General features: G+C 57.2%; 2 protein-coding genes across 3 annotated transcripts in view; one reads left to right on the forward strand and one right to left on the reverse strand.

Annotated features, from left to right (window-relative positions):
- LTBP4 (latent transforming growth factor beta binding protein 4) overlaps positions 1–1,340 on the forward strand; it is a 54,049-nt gene extending 52,709 nt beyond the window's left edge. For both annotated transcript variants that reach the window (XM_081200147.1, XM_081200146.1), the window contains one exon: positions 148–1,340. In XM_081200147.1, coding sequence (XP_081056273.1) covers positions 148–296 — 149 coding nt within the window. In that variant the 3' untranslated portion in view covers positions 297–1,340. The remainder of the gene's footprint in view (positions 1–147) is intronic.
- A 317-nt stretch (positions 1,341–1,657) lies between these two features.
- KCNK6 (potassium two pore domain channel subfamily K member 6) lies at positions 1,658–14,705 on the reverse strand. Its single transcript, XM_081200592.1, has 3 exons — positions 14,382–14,705; positions 6,103–6,498; positions 1,658–2,670 (listed from the first exon to the last, which is right to left on the reverse strand). The coding sequence occupies exons 1-3, from the start codon at positions 14,689–14,691 to the stop codon at positions 2,435–2,437; spliced, it is 942 nt and encodes a 313-aa protein (XP_081056718.1). The 5' UTR covers positions 14,692–14,705; the 3' UTR covers positions 1,658–2,434.
- Between the last annotated feature and the right edge of the window lie 1,229 nt (positions 14,706–15,934).

Consider the following 15,934-nt stretch of genomic DNA (forward strand, 5'->3'; position numbering starts at 1 on the left):
GTGAGTCTGCCCCCCGCCCCGCCATCCTGGCATGCCTGGGGGCGGGACCCCCAAGTGCCACCCAGGCCAACCCCCTATTGCTCCTCCCCACTTGCCTCTGCCCCTTTGCCCACGCCAAGGTTTCGTCTCTCTCTCCCTCTTCCGCAGATGTCGACGAGTGTGGCGAGTCGGAGCACCTCTGCCCAGGGGGGCGCTGCCTCAACATGGAGGGCTCCTACCGCTGCCTGTGCCCCCGCGGCACTGTGCCCGCTGGGCAGCCCCCCCGCTGCGTCCCTGCCCCCCGCAGTCGAGCCTGAGCAAGCGGGGAGGAAGAGGCTGGGGGAAAGTATTTATTTACCTGTATAGACTGGGAGGGGAGGGGCGGCCTGGGACAAAATTCCTCTCCCCCCCCCACCGGCAAATGGAGGCTCCTCACCCAGGGAGACCCAGAGGAGGCGGCCTGGAAATGCACTTATATTGGGGGGGGGGGCGGAGGCAGCTCTTGTCCACTCCCAACCTGGCCTGCTGCATCAGCGCAGAAGTCGCAAAATAGGATTTAATCACCCATCGTTGAGGAAATACTTGTATCAAAAAGGAATCTGCCTTGGGAAGGGGGGGGTGGCATTCAGCAAACTGAGCTTGTCGTCCCGTCCCCCCCCCCCAATTTAAACAGCCTCCACTCTGCCCCACTGGATTTGCCCCATTGCTTTTATGCCTTTGGAAGATGCTTTTGTATAGGCCAGGCCACTTTCCTCACCAGCTGGGGGGGGGGGCACAGAGGCTATTTCTGCACCGCCTCAGGGAGGGAGAGGCACTCTGCACGAGGCCCTGCGCCCTCTTTTCCGCACACATCCCCAGCCTCCTGGGCCTTTAGATGCTGGAGCCTCGTGCATCTCGCCCCAGAGTCCGCCTGGGCCAAATTCTCTGGTGCCCCCTGGGCAACCCAGTCTCTTTGCCAAAGAAAACCAGGATGCCTTGCTGGGTGGGCCGCCACCCCCCACTGCGATGTGGGGTAAGTGCCCCCCCACCCTATCCCAAAGCTGTAATGAGGGTGGGGAGAAGAACCTCCCCCCCCCCCCCAGGGTTGGCTTTGGAAAAATACATTCCCAACTGGGTGAATGCCCCTTTGGTCTTCCAGAACTGGCAGAGAAGGGTTTCAACCCCCTCCCTTGGCTCCAGCAGACCCCCCCCCAGCCCCACATCCTTCCTAGGAGATCCAGACACACACCCCGAGGCAACAAGGGCCAGTCCCCCGCTTGCCTGGCTTAGGCCGCCCCCCTCGCCCGCCCCAAGGTGGGTGTTCCTGGGGCATCGCCCCCCCTCACTGCTGTTACTAGAACAATAAAGGTTTTCTACAAAAGGCGATGGAGTGGGTGTCTCTTGGGAAGGGAGGTGGGGCAGGGAGGGGAGAGGGCAGGGGGTGGTTTTAGGTTGGGGGGCAGAAAAGAGCCAAGTTCCCGGGCTGGGGGGCGACGAGGGCCTGCGGAGCAACTTGTGGGGTGCCCTTTCTCCCTTCGCCACCTGCGAGGCCTCCTGCTCTCAAATCAGCCAGGGGGGTGGTGTTTGTGTGTGTTTTGGGGACTTGTGTGTGTTTTGGGGACTTGTGTGTGTGACACCAACCTGCCCCCCCCCCCCGTCCACAAACTGCCCTGATGGGCACAGAAGCCAGACCCATCCGTTTAAATATTCTCCATTCATTCCACAAAGTATTAAAGTGTACATTAAAAGCAAAAGGACAAAAAGGCACTTCATATTGGTGAGTCGACACCCATCTCCCTCCCACCCCAAAACTTGCTCCCCCCCCCCCCGCTCGTTTGTGGCCAATTTCCCCTCTGACAGCAGCAGGGCTGTGGCTGCAGCAGCTCAGCTCTTGCAAAGCTGGTCCTGGCTGAAAATGAGGTTCTGCAAGGTGGAAGCCCCTGTTTTGTAGTTCAAATTAAAACCCAGCAGCTGCTCTCTGCAAGTTGTGGGGGGCAAGGGTGGAAAGCAAACCCATAGAGAGGGGAACAGGGCGAGGGGTGACCCATTGCCCACCGAGGGACCTTGTTAAATCTGCTCAGGGGCAAATCTAGGCAGCCTCAGCGGGGGGGGGGGGAGCAATAGAGCCTGTGCCATTTGGGTGGGGGATGTGAGAGAAGCCCACCCCCAACAGCAGAATCTCGTATCCCTGTGTGGAATCAAGTGTCCGTGAGTTCCAACGTCATTCTTTGTTCTTTTTCAAATAAAAACACTACCCAAGAAATGTGAATCTGGAAGCCCAAAGGAAGCAGCTGGGGTCTTGTTCAGGCCCTGCCCACAGAGAGGGGCTTTCTCCCCCCCCCCACCAAGAGCACAGGGCCAAGGAGAAGGAAGCTTTGTACATGGGCAGAGGCTCAGCATACAGGGTGGCAGGGGAGTAAAACAGGCACACACACCCCCAGGAAAGGGGGCACTGCGGGGAATCCCGGCAGCTTGATCATCTGTTGATGGAGGAGTAGTTGGCCTGCCCCCCCGGGCTGGGCTGCACAGGGGTCTTCTCCGCCTGGCGGGGCTCCGGGGGAGGCGGGGGCTCGTCCAGGATGCGCTGGTGGTCTTCCTGGCAGGGCTGCTCCCGGGGGAGCAAGACAAGGTCGGAGAGGCCGTGCAGCTCGGCCAGCCGGTGGAAGGTCTGCAGGAGGAGCAGCATGGCCATCAGCCCCAGCAGGAGGTAAACTGGGGGGAAAGAAAGAGGGGGTAGCAGGGCGGGGCAGGCGGAACCAGACCCCCCTCCCCACAAGGGCTGGCGCAAGGCAGAAGCGCCCGTCGGCCCACCCACCGCTTTGGGGCTTCCTCCAGCCAAGGCTGCGGCACAGAGGACCCTCGCCTTCCCCCAAAAAGACCACCGCCAGCTTCTGGATGCTGCGGCAAATCTCTTGCCCCGGAGGGAAGCGCAAGAGGACTCTGCCCCTGCAGGTAGACTGTCCCTGGCATGGAGGCTCCGCAAGAAGAACCGGCTGATCAGGCCCAGGGACCCACCTGTCCCAGAATCCAGGTGCCTCCATGGGAAAAGCAGAACGCGAGCCCCGCTCCCCTCCTGCCGTTTCCAGCGCCTGATATTCAGAAGCACGGCTGCCTTCAAAGGTGGAGGGCAGAGCAAAGCCATCCTGACTGGGGGCCAGCTCTGCTCCATGGATCGGCCCAGTTCTCTTTCAAAGCCATCCTGACTGGGGGCCATGGCCAGCTCCTGCAGCAGGGAGTCCCGCAGTTATAACTATCCTCACCCCCAGTGCCGTATTTTTGTATAAGCTCAACAAGCTCTAGCTTAGGGCTCTACTCTCTTGGGGGCCTCAAAAAAATTTAAAGGGGAAAAACAACTGGACGTACATTTCCAAAATATAAGAGAAAAAACAAATACAGTCATATCTCTGGTTATGTCCGCTTCATGTTATGTTCTTTCAGGTTACGTCCCACAGCGACCCGGAAGTACCGGAAAGGGTTACTTCCGGGTTTCAATGCTCACGCATGCACAGAAGCACAAAATAATGTCATGCGCATGAGCAGACGCACCACTGCAGGTTGCACTCTTTTCATGTTGTGAACGGGCCTCCGGAACGGATCCTGTTCGCAACCAGGATCACTGGATCAGAACCACTGTAAAATAAAACCTACCTACAGCAAGAGTGTTTTGTGTTGTGTTGTGTAGGCTCCTATGATGCAAGTCATGGCCCCCGCCTGCTCCCTAAAATATCCCTGCTTTGCTCCTTTCTATATATAGGGTGCCGACATTCTGCATGGACTGGTTGCAGGGCAACATGGGCAAATGGCTTGAGATACCTATGAGGTCCATAAATTACCGTATTTTTCGGACTATTGGACGCACCGGTCCATAGGACGCACCTAGATTGGGGGGGGGGGAAATAAAGGCAAAAAAAATTTATCCCCCCCCCCAGGCGCGGGGCTGGGGCGGGGAAGCCCGAGCTTCCCCCTCCCCCAGAACGGGACCCAGAGCCATGCTTTGGCATCGCTCTGGGAACTTGCGGGGCTGGGGGAGGAGGAAGCCTTCCGCCAACCTCCAAACCATGTCGGGAGACAGCGGGATGGCGCGCTGCGCCTCTCCCGCTGTCCCCCGAGCTTGTGGGGCTGGCGGTGGGGCTCTCCTGAAGCCGGGAGGTCGTGGGGATGGTGGGGGGGGAGAAGCAGGCTTGCTTCTCCCTCCCCCAGCCTCCCGATCAGGTCGGGGAAAAGCGGGATAGCGGAGCGCCGCCATCCCGCTTTCCCCCGACCTGATCTGGAGGTTGTGGGGATGGTGGGGGGGGAGAAGCAGGCTTGCTTCTCCCTCCCCCAGCCTCCCGATCAGGTCGGGGAAAAGCGGGATAGCGGAGCGCCGCCATCCCGCTTTCCCCCGACCTGATCTGGAGGTTGTGGGGATGTGGGGGGGGGAGAAGCAGGCTTGCTTCTCCCTCCCCCAGCCTCCCGATCAGGTCGGGGAAAAGCGGGATAGCGGAGCGCCGCCATCCCGCTTTTCCACGACCTGATCTGGAGGTTGTGGGGCTGGTGGGGGGGAGAAGCAGGCTTGCTTCTCCCTCCCCCAGCCTCCCGATCAGGTCGGGGAAAAGCGGGATAGCGGAGCGCCGCCATCCCGCTTTCCCCCGACCTGATCTGGAGGTTGTGGGGATGTGGGGGGGGAGAAGCAGGCTTGCTTCTCCCTCCCCCAGCCTCCCGATCAGGTCGGGGAAAAGCGGGATAGCGGAGCGCCGCCATCCCGCTTTCCCCCGACCTGATCTGGAGGTTGTGGGGCTGGTGGGGGGGAGAAGCAGGCTTGCTTCTCCCTCCCCCAGCCTCCCGATCAGGTCGGGGAAAAGCGGGATAGCGGAGCGCCGCCATCCCGCTTTCCCCCGACCTGATCTGGAGGTTGTGGGGCTGGTGGGGGGGAGAAGCAGGCTTGCTTCTCCCTCCCCCAGCCTCCCGATCAGGTCGGGGAAAAGCGGGATAGCGGAGCGCCGCCATCCCGCTTTCCCCCGACCTGATCTGGAGGTTGTGGGGCTGGTGGGGGGGAGAAGCAGGCTTGCTTCTCCCTCCCCCAGCCTCCCGATCAGGTCGGGGAAAAGCGGGATAGCGGAGCGCCGCCATCCCGCTTTCCCCCGACCTGATCTGGAGGTTGTGGGGCTGGTGGGGGGGAGAAGCAGGCTTGCTTCTCCCTCCCCCAGCCTCCCGATCAGGTCGGGGAAAAGCGGGATAGCGGAGCGCCGCCATCCCGCTTTTCCACGACCTGATCTGGAGGTTGTGGGGCTGGTGGGGGGGAGAAGCAGGCTTGCTTCTCCCCCCGCCAGCCTCCCGATCAGGTCGGGGAAAAGCGGGATAGCGGAGCGCCGCCATCCCGCTTTTCCACGACCTGATCTGGAGGTTGTGGGGATGGTGGGGGGGAGAAGCAGGCTTGCTTCTCCCCCCGCCAGCCTCCAGATCAGGTCGGGGAATAGCGGGGTGGCGGCTCTGCGCCTCCCCGCTGTCCCCAGCTTTTGGGTGCAGGCTGCTGCCCGCAAGCCTTGCGAGCCCGCGGGACATCCCGCCGGGCTTGCAAGACTTGAGATAGCTTCCTGAAGCCTGGAGAGCGAGAGGGGTCGGTGCGCACGGACCCCTCTCGCTCTCCAGGCTTCAGCAAAAGCCTGCATTCGCACCATAGGACGCACACACATTTCCCCTTCATTTTTGGAGGGGAAAAAGTGCGTCCTATAGTGCGAAAAATACGGTACCATATACAGTGGATGCTCGGTTTGCGAACGTGATCCATGCGGGAGGCACGTTTGTAACCCGCAGCGCCGGGTCTGCACACGGCCTGGTCGCAATTAGGTGCTTCTGTGCATGCACAAAGCATTATTTAGTGTTTTTGCGCATGCGCGAGCGCTGAAACCTAGAAGTAACCCGTTCTGATACTTCCAGGTTCGGAGCGGTGCGCAACCCAAAAACACACAACCAGAAGCGTCTGTAACCCGAGGTATGACTGTATTCAACACCAATAAAACCCAGTGATGATTTGTTGTTGGCAAAGGACAGCTGGACATAGAAAGGGCCCCATTCCCTTCAGGAGCTGAGGGCCTCATCAAACCTCACCCCCGCTCACCCCCGCTGCCCGCCTTGCCCTCCCTCGGCTGGCGCAGAGCTGCTCACCGGTGATGGAGACCTTGTAGAGGGAGCGGAGGCGCTGGCCGGGCTTCTCCCCAGGGACGTAGTCCCCCAGGCCGATGGTGCAGAGGGAGATGAAGCAGAAGTAGAAGGCATCCAGGAAGCTCCAGGACTCCTCCAGGGCACTGAAGATGGTGGCCGGGATCAGGAAGAAGGCCACCAGCACCGCCAGTGCCAGGAAGACGAGGTGCCCGCAGGAGAGCGCCCGCCGGCTGTGGCCCCAGCGCAGCGCCAGGTACTCCAGGGGGCCGGAGGTGAAGGTGCCCAGCAGGCGCTGGGCGGTGGCCGTGAGCACCAGCATGGTGAAGGGGACGCCCAGCAGCGCGTAGAAGATGCAGAAGGCCTTGCCCGCGTCCGAGAGAGGCGTGGTGTAGCCGTAGCCTGCAGGGAGGGAGGGAGGAGAAGGGCAAGGGCTGGCAGGAGGAGCCCCAGAGGGGGCAAGGAGGGGCACAGGGACCCCCAAAGGCCTTCTAGTCCAGCCCCAGCTCAAAAGAAGCCCTCCAGCCTCTGCTTAAAGACCTCCAACCCAGGCAAAGGAAAACTGACATTCTTTGGTTGAATTAATTCAACAAACAGCTTTCAGCCGCCCCCTTGTCTCTTCGCAACCCCACCTCCAGGTCACCCCACGGCCCACTTTGGGAAGACCTGATTTAAAGGGAACAGGGCGCTTTGGGTATCTGACCTTGAACAGGATCGTCGAAAGGGCAGAGCGGGGCTGAGGGCGGCTTCCAGGGGTCCTGGGGGAGGACCTGGGCAGATCAGATCTTTGCCACCCCACAGAAGGCAGATATGCATTAGGCATAATAAATAATAATAAATAATGATAATAATAATAATAATGATAATGATAATAATGATAATAATAATAATAATAACAATAACAACAACAATAACAATAACAATAACAATAATAACAATAATAACAATAATAATTTATTATTTATACCCCGCCCATCTGGCTGGGTTTCCCCAGCCACTCTGGGCGGCTTCCAGCAAAACACTAAAATACAATAACCTATTAAACATTAAAAGCTTCCCTAAACAGGGCTGCCTTCAGGTGTCTTCTAAAAGTCTGGTAGTTGTTGTTCTCTTTGAGATCTGGTGGGAGGGCGTTCCACAGGGCGGGCGCCACCACCGAGAAGGCCCTCTGTCTGGTTCCCTGTAACTTGGCTTCTCGCAGTGAGGGAACCGCCAGAAGGCCCTCAGTGCTGGACCTCAGTGTAGTCACCTCAGCAAAAGCATCTGCTGCCCCTTTGACTTGCAAAACTAGCTTGTTGTTGTTGTTGTTGTTAAATATGAATGGAGGAAGGAAGGCAGCCAGAGAACGATCGGTCCTCCCAGTGTGGGGCAGTAATTATCGAGTGTCTGCCAAGCTAGGACCTTGGAAAGACCTGGGTTCAAATCCCGCCCCCCTCAGCCATGAAGCTCACTGGGTGACCCTGGGGGCCAGTCCCTGCCTCTTAGCCTGACCTACCTCACAGGGTCGTGGTGCAGTTTAAATGAGATGGGGGGAGACACATGTATGTCACTGGGAGCTCCGTGGAGGGAAAAGGTGAGCTAGAAATGCAATAAACAAGAACTTTGGGGCAAGGGAGGCTGAGCTGCCCTCAAGACTTGGGTCGGCCACATGATCCTGTTTCTCCTCCAGAGGAGGCTTCTTCTCAGAGCAACAGCAGGGGAAAAGCTTGGGGGCTTTGGCAAAGTGCTGCCCCTCCCAGCAGCGCACAAAGGATGCTGACATGTGCGAGATAAAGGCCGATCATATGAGGAACAAACGGCTGAAGCAGGAGGCTATTTTTAGCTAAAGAAAATAGAGCCAAGGCTGCCAGGGGGAGAGGAGCCAAAGGTTGGCTGGCATCCAGGAGGCCCTCAAAAAGAAATCGGTTAGAATCGCAGAATTTGTAGAGTTAGAAGGGGGACCCCCAGCGGTCATCCAGCCCAACCCGCAGCAACGCAGGAATATGCAGCTGTCCCAGAGGGGGATTGAACCTGCAAACAAGGCATTCTCAGCACCAGGCTCTAGGCAACTGACAGAAAGAGCCGTTGGACTGGGAAGGTGGCCGACTCTCCTTCCTTGGAGGTTTTTCAAGCAGAGAAAAACTGAGGTTCCTGCATTGAAAGGGGGTTGGACTAGATGACCCTGAGGTTCCCTTCCAATTATACAATTATATGATTCAAACTACAGCATAAATCCTATATTTAGCAAATCATCAGTAAACCACTTACAATCTACAAAACCAGAAAACGTAAAGCACAGCCTCTTCCCATATGAACTTGCTGGACTCCACTTCTGTCTTTTTAGGAGGGGGCATGTGCAGGATTTTGGGCTCTTGTTTTTATGATGTATTTTTTTATCTTGTACTGTTCTGTTGTGAACCACCGAGATCCATGGATGAAGGGCAGCATGCAAATGGAATCAACGAATAAACGAAACACTGTTTAACAAACCAACTAAAAAAAGAAAGCTAAATGTCACAATGACAGCAGAAGTCATATTACACGATTAAATCAATAAGGCATTTATAATCTATAAAACCATAATGTCAAAATAGCAACTTTTAAAAGTTCATACACTCTCTCTCTCTCTCTTGCCTCCCTGCCCCAAATGACTCATAAACTTTCATTCTGTTCAGTTCATTGAAATGCCCACAAACACACACATCACACCCGAAATACCTGCAATGGGGCTACACCTTAATTTATTGGCTTTTAAATCAAACCTGTGACCCATCCTTCTGACCAGGGATGCTGAAGACAGGCAGCTTCCAACAACAGGTGGGGGGGCCTCCCGGGTCCTGAATGGGGCAACTGTGTCCCTGAAGGAGCAGGTGCGCAGAGACATTTTGGACACACAGCTGTACGTGGAGGTGCAGGTTAATTCTGTGTCCAGGGCAGCTGTCTCCCAGCTCCATCTGGTACACAGGATGAGACCCTCCCTGCCAGCGGACTGTCTGGCCAGAGTGGTGCATGCTCTAGTTATCTCCCGCTTGGACTACTGCCATGCGCTCTACATGGGGCTCCCTTTAAAGGTGACTCGGAAACCACAATTAATCCAGAATGCAGCAGCCAGACTGTTGACTGGGAGTGGCCGCCGGGACCACATAACACCGGTCCTGAGAGATCTGCATTGGCTCCCAGTACATCTCCGAGCACAATTCAAAGTGTTGGTGCTGACCTTGAAAGCCCTAAATGGCCTCAGTCCTGTATACCTGAAGGAGCATCTCCACCCCCATTGTCCAGCCCAGACACTGAGGTCCAGCTCCAAGGGCCTTCCGGCGGTTCCCTCGCTGCGATAAGCAAGGTTACAGGGAACCAGGCAGAGGGCCTTCTCGGTGGTGGCGCCCACCCTGTGGAATGCCATCAGATGTCAAAGAAATAAACAACTACTAGACTTTTAGAAGACATCTGAAGGCAGCCCTGTTTAGGGAAGTTTTTAATGTTTGATGTTTTATTCTGTTTTTAATCTGTTGGGTGCTGCCCAGAGTGGCTGGGGAAACCCAATTATTAGAACAGCACAATCACAGCAATTCACACATTGTGCCAACCGGGAAGCCCCTGCCCTGTGAATGGGCAGCCAGTTCCACTTGATGAGCCGCACTGGGGAGATGCCCTGGCTGGGCAATGGAGTCCTTTAATGCCCCGCCTGTTCAAGGCAAGACGTGGTGCTGCCTCACCTCAGATGAATCATAGAATCCTAGAGTTGGAAGAGACCACAAGGGCCATCGAGTCCAACCCCCTGCCAAGCAGGAAACACCCTCAGAGCACTCCTGACATATGGATTTCAAGCCTCTGCTTAAAGACCTCCAAAGGAGGAGACTCCACCACACTCCTTGGCAGCAAATTCCACTGTCGAGCAGCTCTTACTGTCAGGAAGTTCTTCCTAATGTTAGGTGGAATCTTCTTTCTTGTAGTTTGGATCCATTGCTCTGTGTCCGCTTCTCGGGAGCAGCAGAAAACAACCTTTCTCCCTCCTCTATGTGACATCCTTTTATATATTTGAACATGGCTATCATATCACCCCTTAACCTCCTCTTCTCCAGGCTAAACATGCCCAGCTCCCTTAGCCGTTCCTCATAAGGCATCGTTTCCAGGCCTTTGACCATTTTGGTTGCCCTCCTCTGGACACGTTCCAGTTTGTCAGTGTCCTTCTTGAATTGTGGTGCCCAGAACTGGACACAGTACTCCAGGTGAGGTCTGACCAGAGCAGAATACAGTGGCACTATTACTTCCCTTGATCTAGATGCTATACTCCTATTGATGCAGCCCAGAATTGCATTGGCTTTTTTAGCTGCCGCGTCACACTGTTGGCTCATGTCAAGTTTGTGGTCAACCAAGACTCCTAGATCCTTTTCACATGTACTGCTCTCAAGCCAGGTGTCACCCATCTTGTATTTGTGCCTCTCATTTTTTTTGCCCAAGTGCAATACTTTACATTTCTCCCTGTTAAAGTTCATCTTGTTTGTTTTTGCCCAGTTCTCTAATCTGTCAAGGTCGTTTTGAAGTGTGATCCTGTCCTCTGGGGTGTTAGCCACCCCTCCCAGTTTGGTGTCATCTGCAAATTTGATCAGGATGCCCTTGAGTCCATCATCCAAGTCGTTGATAAAGATGTTGAATAAGACCGGGCCCAAGACAGAACCCTGTGGCACCCCACTAGTCACTCTTCTCCAGGATGAAGAGGAACCATTGATGAGCACCCTTTGGGTTCGGTCAGTCAGCCATGGGGGGAGAGAGAGAGATGGGGAGAGAGGAGAGCCATGAGCCCAGACAGGGCTGGCAGGGTGCCAGTCTACTTCCGTGGGCTAAGCAGGGGCAGCAGCTGCAGCAGCACATCTGGCCGGCCTCCTTGTCCAGCTCCCTCTTCCCCTGGAAGAGTCTCTCCAAGGAGACTCCAATCGCAAGGGGCCCTTAAGAGAAGCTCGATGGCAGGGATTTCAAGACCAGGAATTTTCTCACCCTGACAAAAGGGCCATTTTCTGGGGAAAGCGGTGGCTCTCCTTCTCTGGAGGTTTCAAAGCAGAGGGTGGATGGCCACCTGTCAGATATTCTCTAACTGTAATTCCTGCACCACAGAGGGTAGGATTTGGGAACCCTATGTGGGGTTGGAGGATGACCCACATTCTCCACTTCAGGCACCATCTCTGTCATGTCTGCTCCCCTTCCTTGCCTTTCCCCCTAAATTAAAGGGATCCAAAAAAATAAGAAGCTAAGGAGAGGCAGCCTGGCTGCTGGATCAGACCCACGGCCCATCTTTTCGCAGTGGCCAAATACCTTGAAGAGCCCAGGAATCCAGATACAGTGGTACCTCGGGTTAAGTACTCAATTCGTTCTAGAGGTCCGTTCTTAACCTGAAACTGTACTTAACTTGAAGCACCACTTTAGCTGATGGGGCCTCCTGCTGCCGCTGTGCCGCCGGAGCACGATTTCTGTTCTCATCCTGAAGCAAAGTTCTTAACCTGAAGCACTATTTCTGGGTTAGCGGAGTCTGTAACCTGAAGCGTCTGTAACTGAGGTACCACTGTGGACTGCCTCTGGACCTGGAGGTTGCGTAAGACTATAAGAAGAGCCTGGCTGCTGGATCAGACCCAGGGCCCGTCCTGCTCTCCCAGAGGCCGACCAGGTGCCCCTCATGGGAAGCCGCAAAGCAGAATTTGAGCCCAAGAGCAGCCCTTTCGACTCCAGCGCTTTCCAGCAAGGGAGACCAAGAGACATTTGCCATCTTGGCCATTGACAGTCCTCCTCCTCCTCCATGAATTTGTCTGATCCTCTTTTAAAGCCAATGGGACGCGGGTGGCACTGTGGGTTAAACCACAGAGCCTAGGGCTTGCCAATCAGAAGGTTGGCAGTTCGAATCCCCGTGACGGGGTGAGCTCCCGTTGCTCGGTCCCTGCTCCTCCCAACCTAGCAGCTCGAAAGCACGTCAAAGTGCAAGTAGATAAATAGGTACCGCTCTGGCGGGAAGGTAAACGGCGTTTCCATGCGCTGCTCTGGTTCACCAGAAGCAGCTTAGTCATGCTGGCCACATGACCCGGAAGCTGTACGCCAGTTCCCTCAGCCAATAAAGCAAGATGAGCGCCACAACCCCAGAGTCGGTCACGACTGGACCTAATGGTCCGGGGTCCCTTTACCTTTACCTTTTAAAGCCACTTGGGGGCCAAAATGAGGCCAGCTCTCTCCCAGGGGAGTTGCTCAAGGCCCGGGAGAGGTTCCTCATTTCCCAGCTCTACAGCATCCCCACAAAGATGGGGCAACGTCTCCGGAGGGTTGCGGTTGAGCAGAGCAAAGGGAGGCCCCCACATGCGCTGAGAGCGGGGAGGGAGCCCGACTTCCTGCAGAGTACATGCTGCCTGCCACTTTCCATGATGCGCAGCGTTTCCCCCTCCAGGAACCAAGGGCAGGCCGCAGCTTCCCCCCTGGCCTCTGAGATGCCGAAGGCTGTCGAGGGTCATCTCAGTGGCGTAGCGTGGGGGGTGCAGGGGGGGCCGGCCGCACCATCTGGGGGTTAGGGGGCGCAAATCCACGGGTTAGGGGCGCAAATTACTTGCCTTGCCCCGGGTGCTGACAACCCACGCTACGCCACTGGGTCATCTAGTCTCATCCCCTGCAAGGCAGGGATTCCAACTCAACTGCCCCAACTGAGAGGCGACACCGATGGCTCCTAGCTCCGCTGGCCCTGTCTCTCCCTCCGCAGTCAGTGGCAGGAAAGGGCCCCCAGTGCCAGCTGCTTGGGGGAACCAGGTGGGGCCACTGCTGGTCAGGAGGAGGCAAGGAGAGGCTGCTGGGTGAGGCCAAAGGGGTCCCCATCTAGTCCAGCCTCCAGCTCTGGCAGTGGCTGAGCAGATGGAGGCCGGTAATGAGATCCGAGTGCGAGAGCAGCCCTCTCTCCCCCCTCCTGTGGCTTCCAGCAACTAGGATTCAGAGGCATCATCCGTGCCTCCAGCTGTGGAGCCATCAAGAGGCCTCTTTGTCTAATCCTCTTTTAAGGTCATCCAAGTGAAGGGCCTGCAGGAGGGAGTTCCCCAGTTCAACTGCGCTCTGCGTGGTCCAGCTTGCGGGCTTCTTCCCCAGAGTGCTGGAAGAGATGGGCGCTTCTCCTCCCAAATGTCACCCCAGCCCCCTCCCTCTAGGAACTGGGCCTAGCTCTGCAGTCCAGGACTTCTGTACAGCTGGGGAGTGACTCAGTCCTTGTTGTGTCCACACCCACCAGGATAAAAACAGGATGTAGGGAACTTGGATCAGAAAGCTGCGCTGGCAGGCGAGTCCTGGGCAGAGGCTCTCCCGCCCCACAGGCAAACACTCACAGCTGGCTGCACTTAACCTCTGCAACCCCCACCTCCTCCGTTGCTGCTCGCCTGCAGGAAACACTGGAAAAGAAGAGACCAGTGAGCCACCAAGGGTGGCCACCAGAGCCTCTGGGAGGAAGCAGGAGCAAGGAAGCTGAGCTGCAGAGGCTGGCGGGGGGGGGGTCATGTCTTAAGCCACACCTTGAGCCCCACAACTGCCCCAGCATGGCTATAATCCTGGCATTGGCTGGCTTGGTAAGACCAGCACCACAGGGTTGTTGTAAGGGGTACCAAGGTGCCACATCTTGGAGGAACAGCTGGTGCTACTCCTGGGACGGAGTTCCTAGGAGCAGGATGTGGGTCTGGGTGTCAAGGTGCTGGGGGGGGGTCCCCCCCCGCAGGGCTGCAGTTCCTCTATTTCATGTCAGAAACCCCACATACAAACTACCGCCTGGAAACCAGGAAGCCACATCACCATCCTGCAGGTGACCCGTCCCAAACCTCTCAGCCCTCCCCCAGTCCCCCCCTCCTTTAGCTGCGATTCCTGGAGTGCAGAGGGCTCGACTAGATGCCTCTTTGGAGCCCCTTCCAACTTTACAACTCTGTGCCCAGGACCACAGCCTGCCTTATCCTGCCGCCCCCTGCTGGCCCTCGCACTTGCATGGACGCCCACTCCCCAAACTGTCAGGTTCCTTTAGCTGGAAGGAGGACTCACTTCAGGATGCATTAGTCCAGCGCGTGCTTACTCGGGAGTAAGTCACACTGAACTCTGCGGAAGCTGAGCAAACAAGCCGACGGCTGCGCGGCGCGATAAGCGCAGAGAGAACTTTCCCCTTGGAACAGAGCAGGGAAAGCGGCTCTGCGCACCGGCCGCCCTAGCGGGGACTGGCGTCGGGGCCCCGCGGGGAGGGAGCCTCGGGGCCCCGGCTGGAGTCCCCGGCGGGCTCCGCAGGCGCCTCCACCCCGTCTCGCCCGGCGACTCACCGACGGTGGTGATCAAGGTGCTGGAGAAGAAGAAGGCGGAGGCGAAGTCCCAGTTGGACGGGGCGGCCGAGCCGTTGCGGAGCAGAGCCACGCCGTGGCGGTTGGCGCTCAGGACGGCGCCCAGGAAGCTTTCGAGGGCGGGCTCGGGCAGGCAGGGGCTCTCGCGCAGGAAGGCGGCCTTGAGAGCGCGCAGCTCGGCGCGCAGCCGGCTCTCGTAGGGCCGCTCCACCGCCGAGATGACCAGCGCACCCAGCAGCAGGTAGCCCACGTAGCCCAGCGCGAAGGCGGCCAGCAGGGCGCAGCGACGCATGGCCGGCCCGACGACGGGGCGCTGCGGGAAGCGGCTCTGGGAGCGGGTGGAGGCCGCCACGCGCCCCACTCCGTCTCGCCTGTCCCGGCGACGCGGCGAGCCAGCCTCTTAGGCAGCCCGGCCAAGCCCCTCCCGTCGGGCGGAGCCGCGCCCGCCTCCCGTCGCACCTGGCAGCCGCGGCAGCCGGCGCCGCCCAGGGGAGGGAGCGAGCGCCCCGAGGGGCCCGGATCGCCACGCGGAAGCGCCCCTGCCAGCCCAAGCCGAGTCGGGAGGGGCTCTGCCCATGCTCAGGGACGCTGCTTCTTTGCCCCCGGAGCACCCAGGGGGACAGCGCCTTTCTCAGCCCTACCCGGCTTCTGCTTCCAAACAGCTGCTCCGTCCCCAAGCGACGGCGACCCCCGCGCGCAAGGACGGCAGCGAATGGCGTGGAGAGATCGCCTTGAGATTCTGGCGTGCAGTTTCCTTTTCACATCCCACCCCAAATGAAGCGCCTTTTCAGGACAAGAATGAGCTCAATAGGAGGCTTGGCGTGGGCAGCAGGCCGGTCTTCCCAGCAGGGCTGATATTCCTGCAGGGAGGGTTTTTCTGGTGTCTTTCACTGGTGTGGGGAGGGCTTTTCCCCTTGGGGCTACTGGCAGTCTCTTTTAGAATTGCCTCTCCCTGGAGTCATTGGAGCACCCCACAATTGCCTAACCTTGGAGACTTCAGCCAGGAGACAGAAGCAAAACAGCGGCCTGTAGGCCTGACCTTTATTGCTGCAACAAGACTTCCCACTACCACAAAGACGAAGCAGGCAAAAGCCCAGTTACATCAGTTTTTAAGAGTTTCCCATAATACATTTCCAGAAGCATCACAGAAAAGGTGTGGTCACAGGTAGAACCTGAGATCCAGGCATGCCCGTCACTCAAATATAGTCTTTCATGCATACTCCATCACAGTACCCCTTGCCTTTTCCTGTAAGACCTATTACAGTCGTTAAGAGTCGTCAACAGGCTCGTCTCAGCTATCTGCCAATCTCCCATTCCCACCACCCTTCTGAGTAATACCCCTCCCCACCTTCTCACTATATAGAAGGATCTGGCAACTTCTGTTTCAGTGTATCTGAAGAAGTGTGCATGCACACGAAAGCTCATACCAAGAACTAACTTAGTTGGTCTTTAAGGTGCTACTTAGTTGGTCTTTAAGGTGCTACTGGAAGGAATTTTTTTATTTAGTACAAAGGAAAGTACAGTTCCCTGGTACA

The sequence above is a fragment of the Podarcis bocagei genome (assembly GCF_964188305.1).
Source record: "Podarcis bocagei genome assembly, chromosome: 7".
NCBI lineage: Eukaryota > Metazoa > Chordata > Lepidosauria > Squamata > Lacertidae > Podarcis > Podarcis bocagei.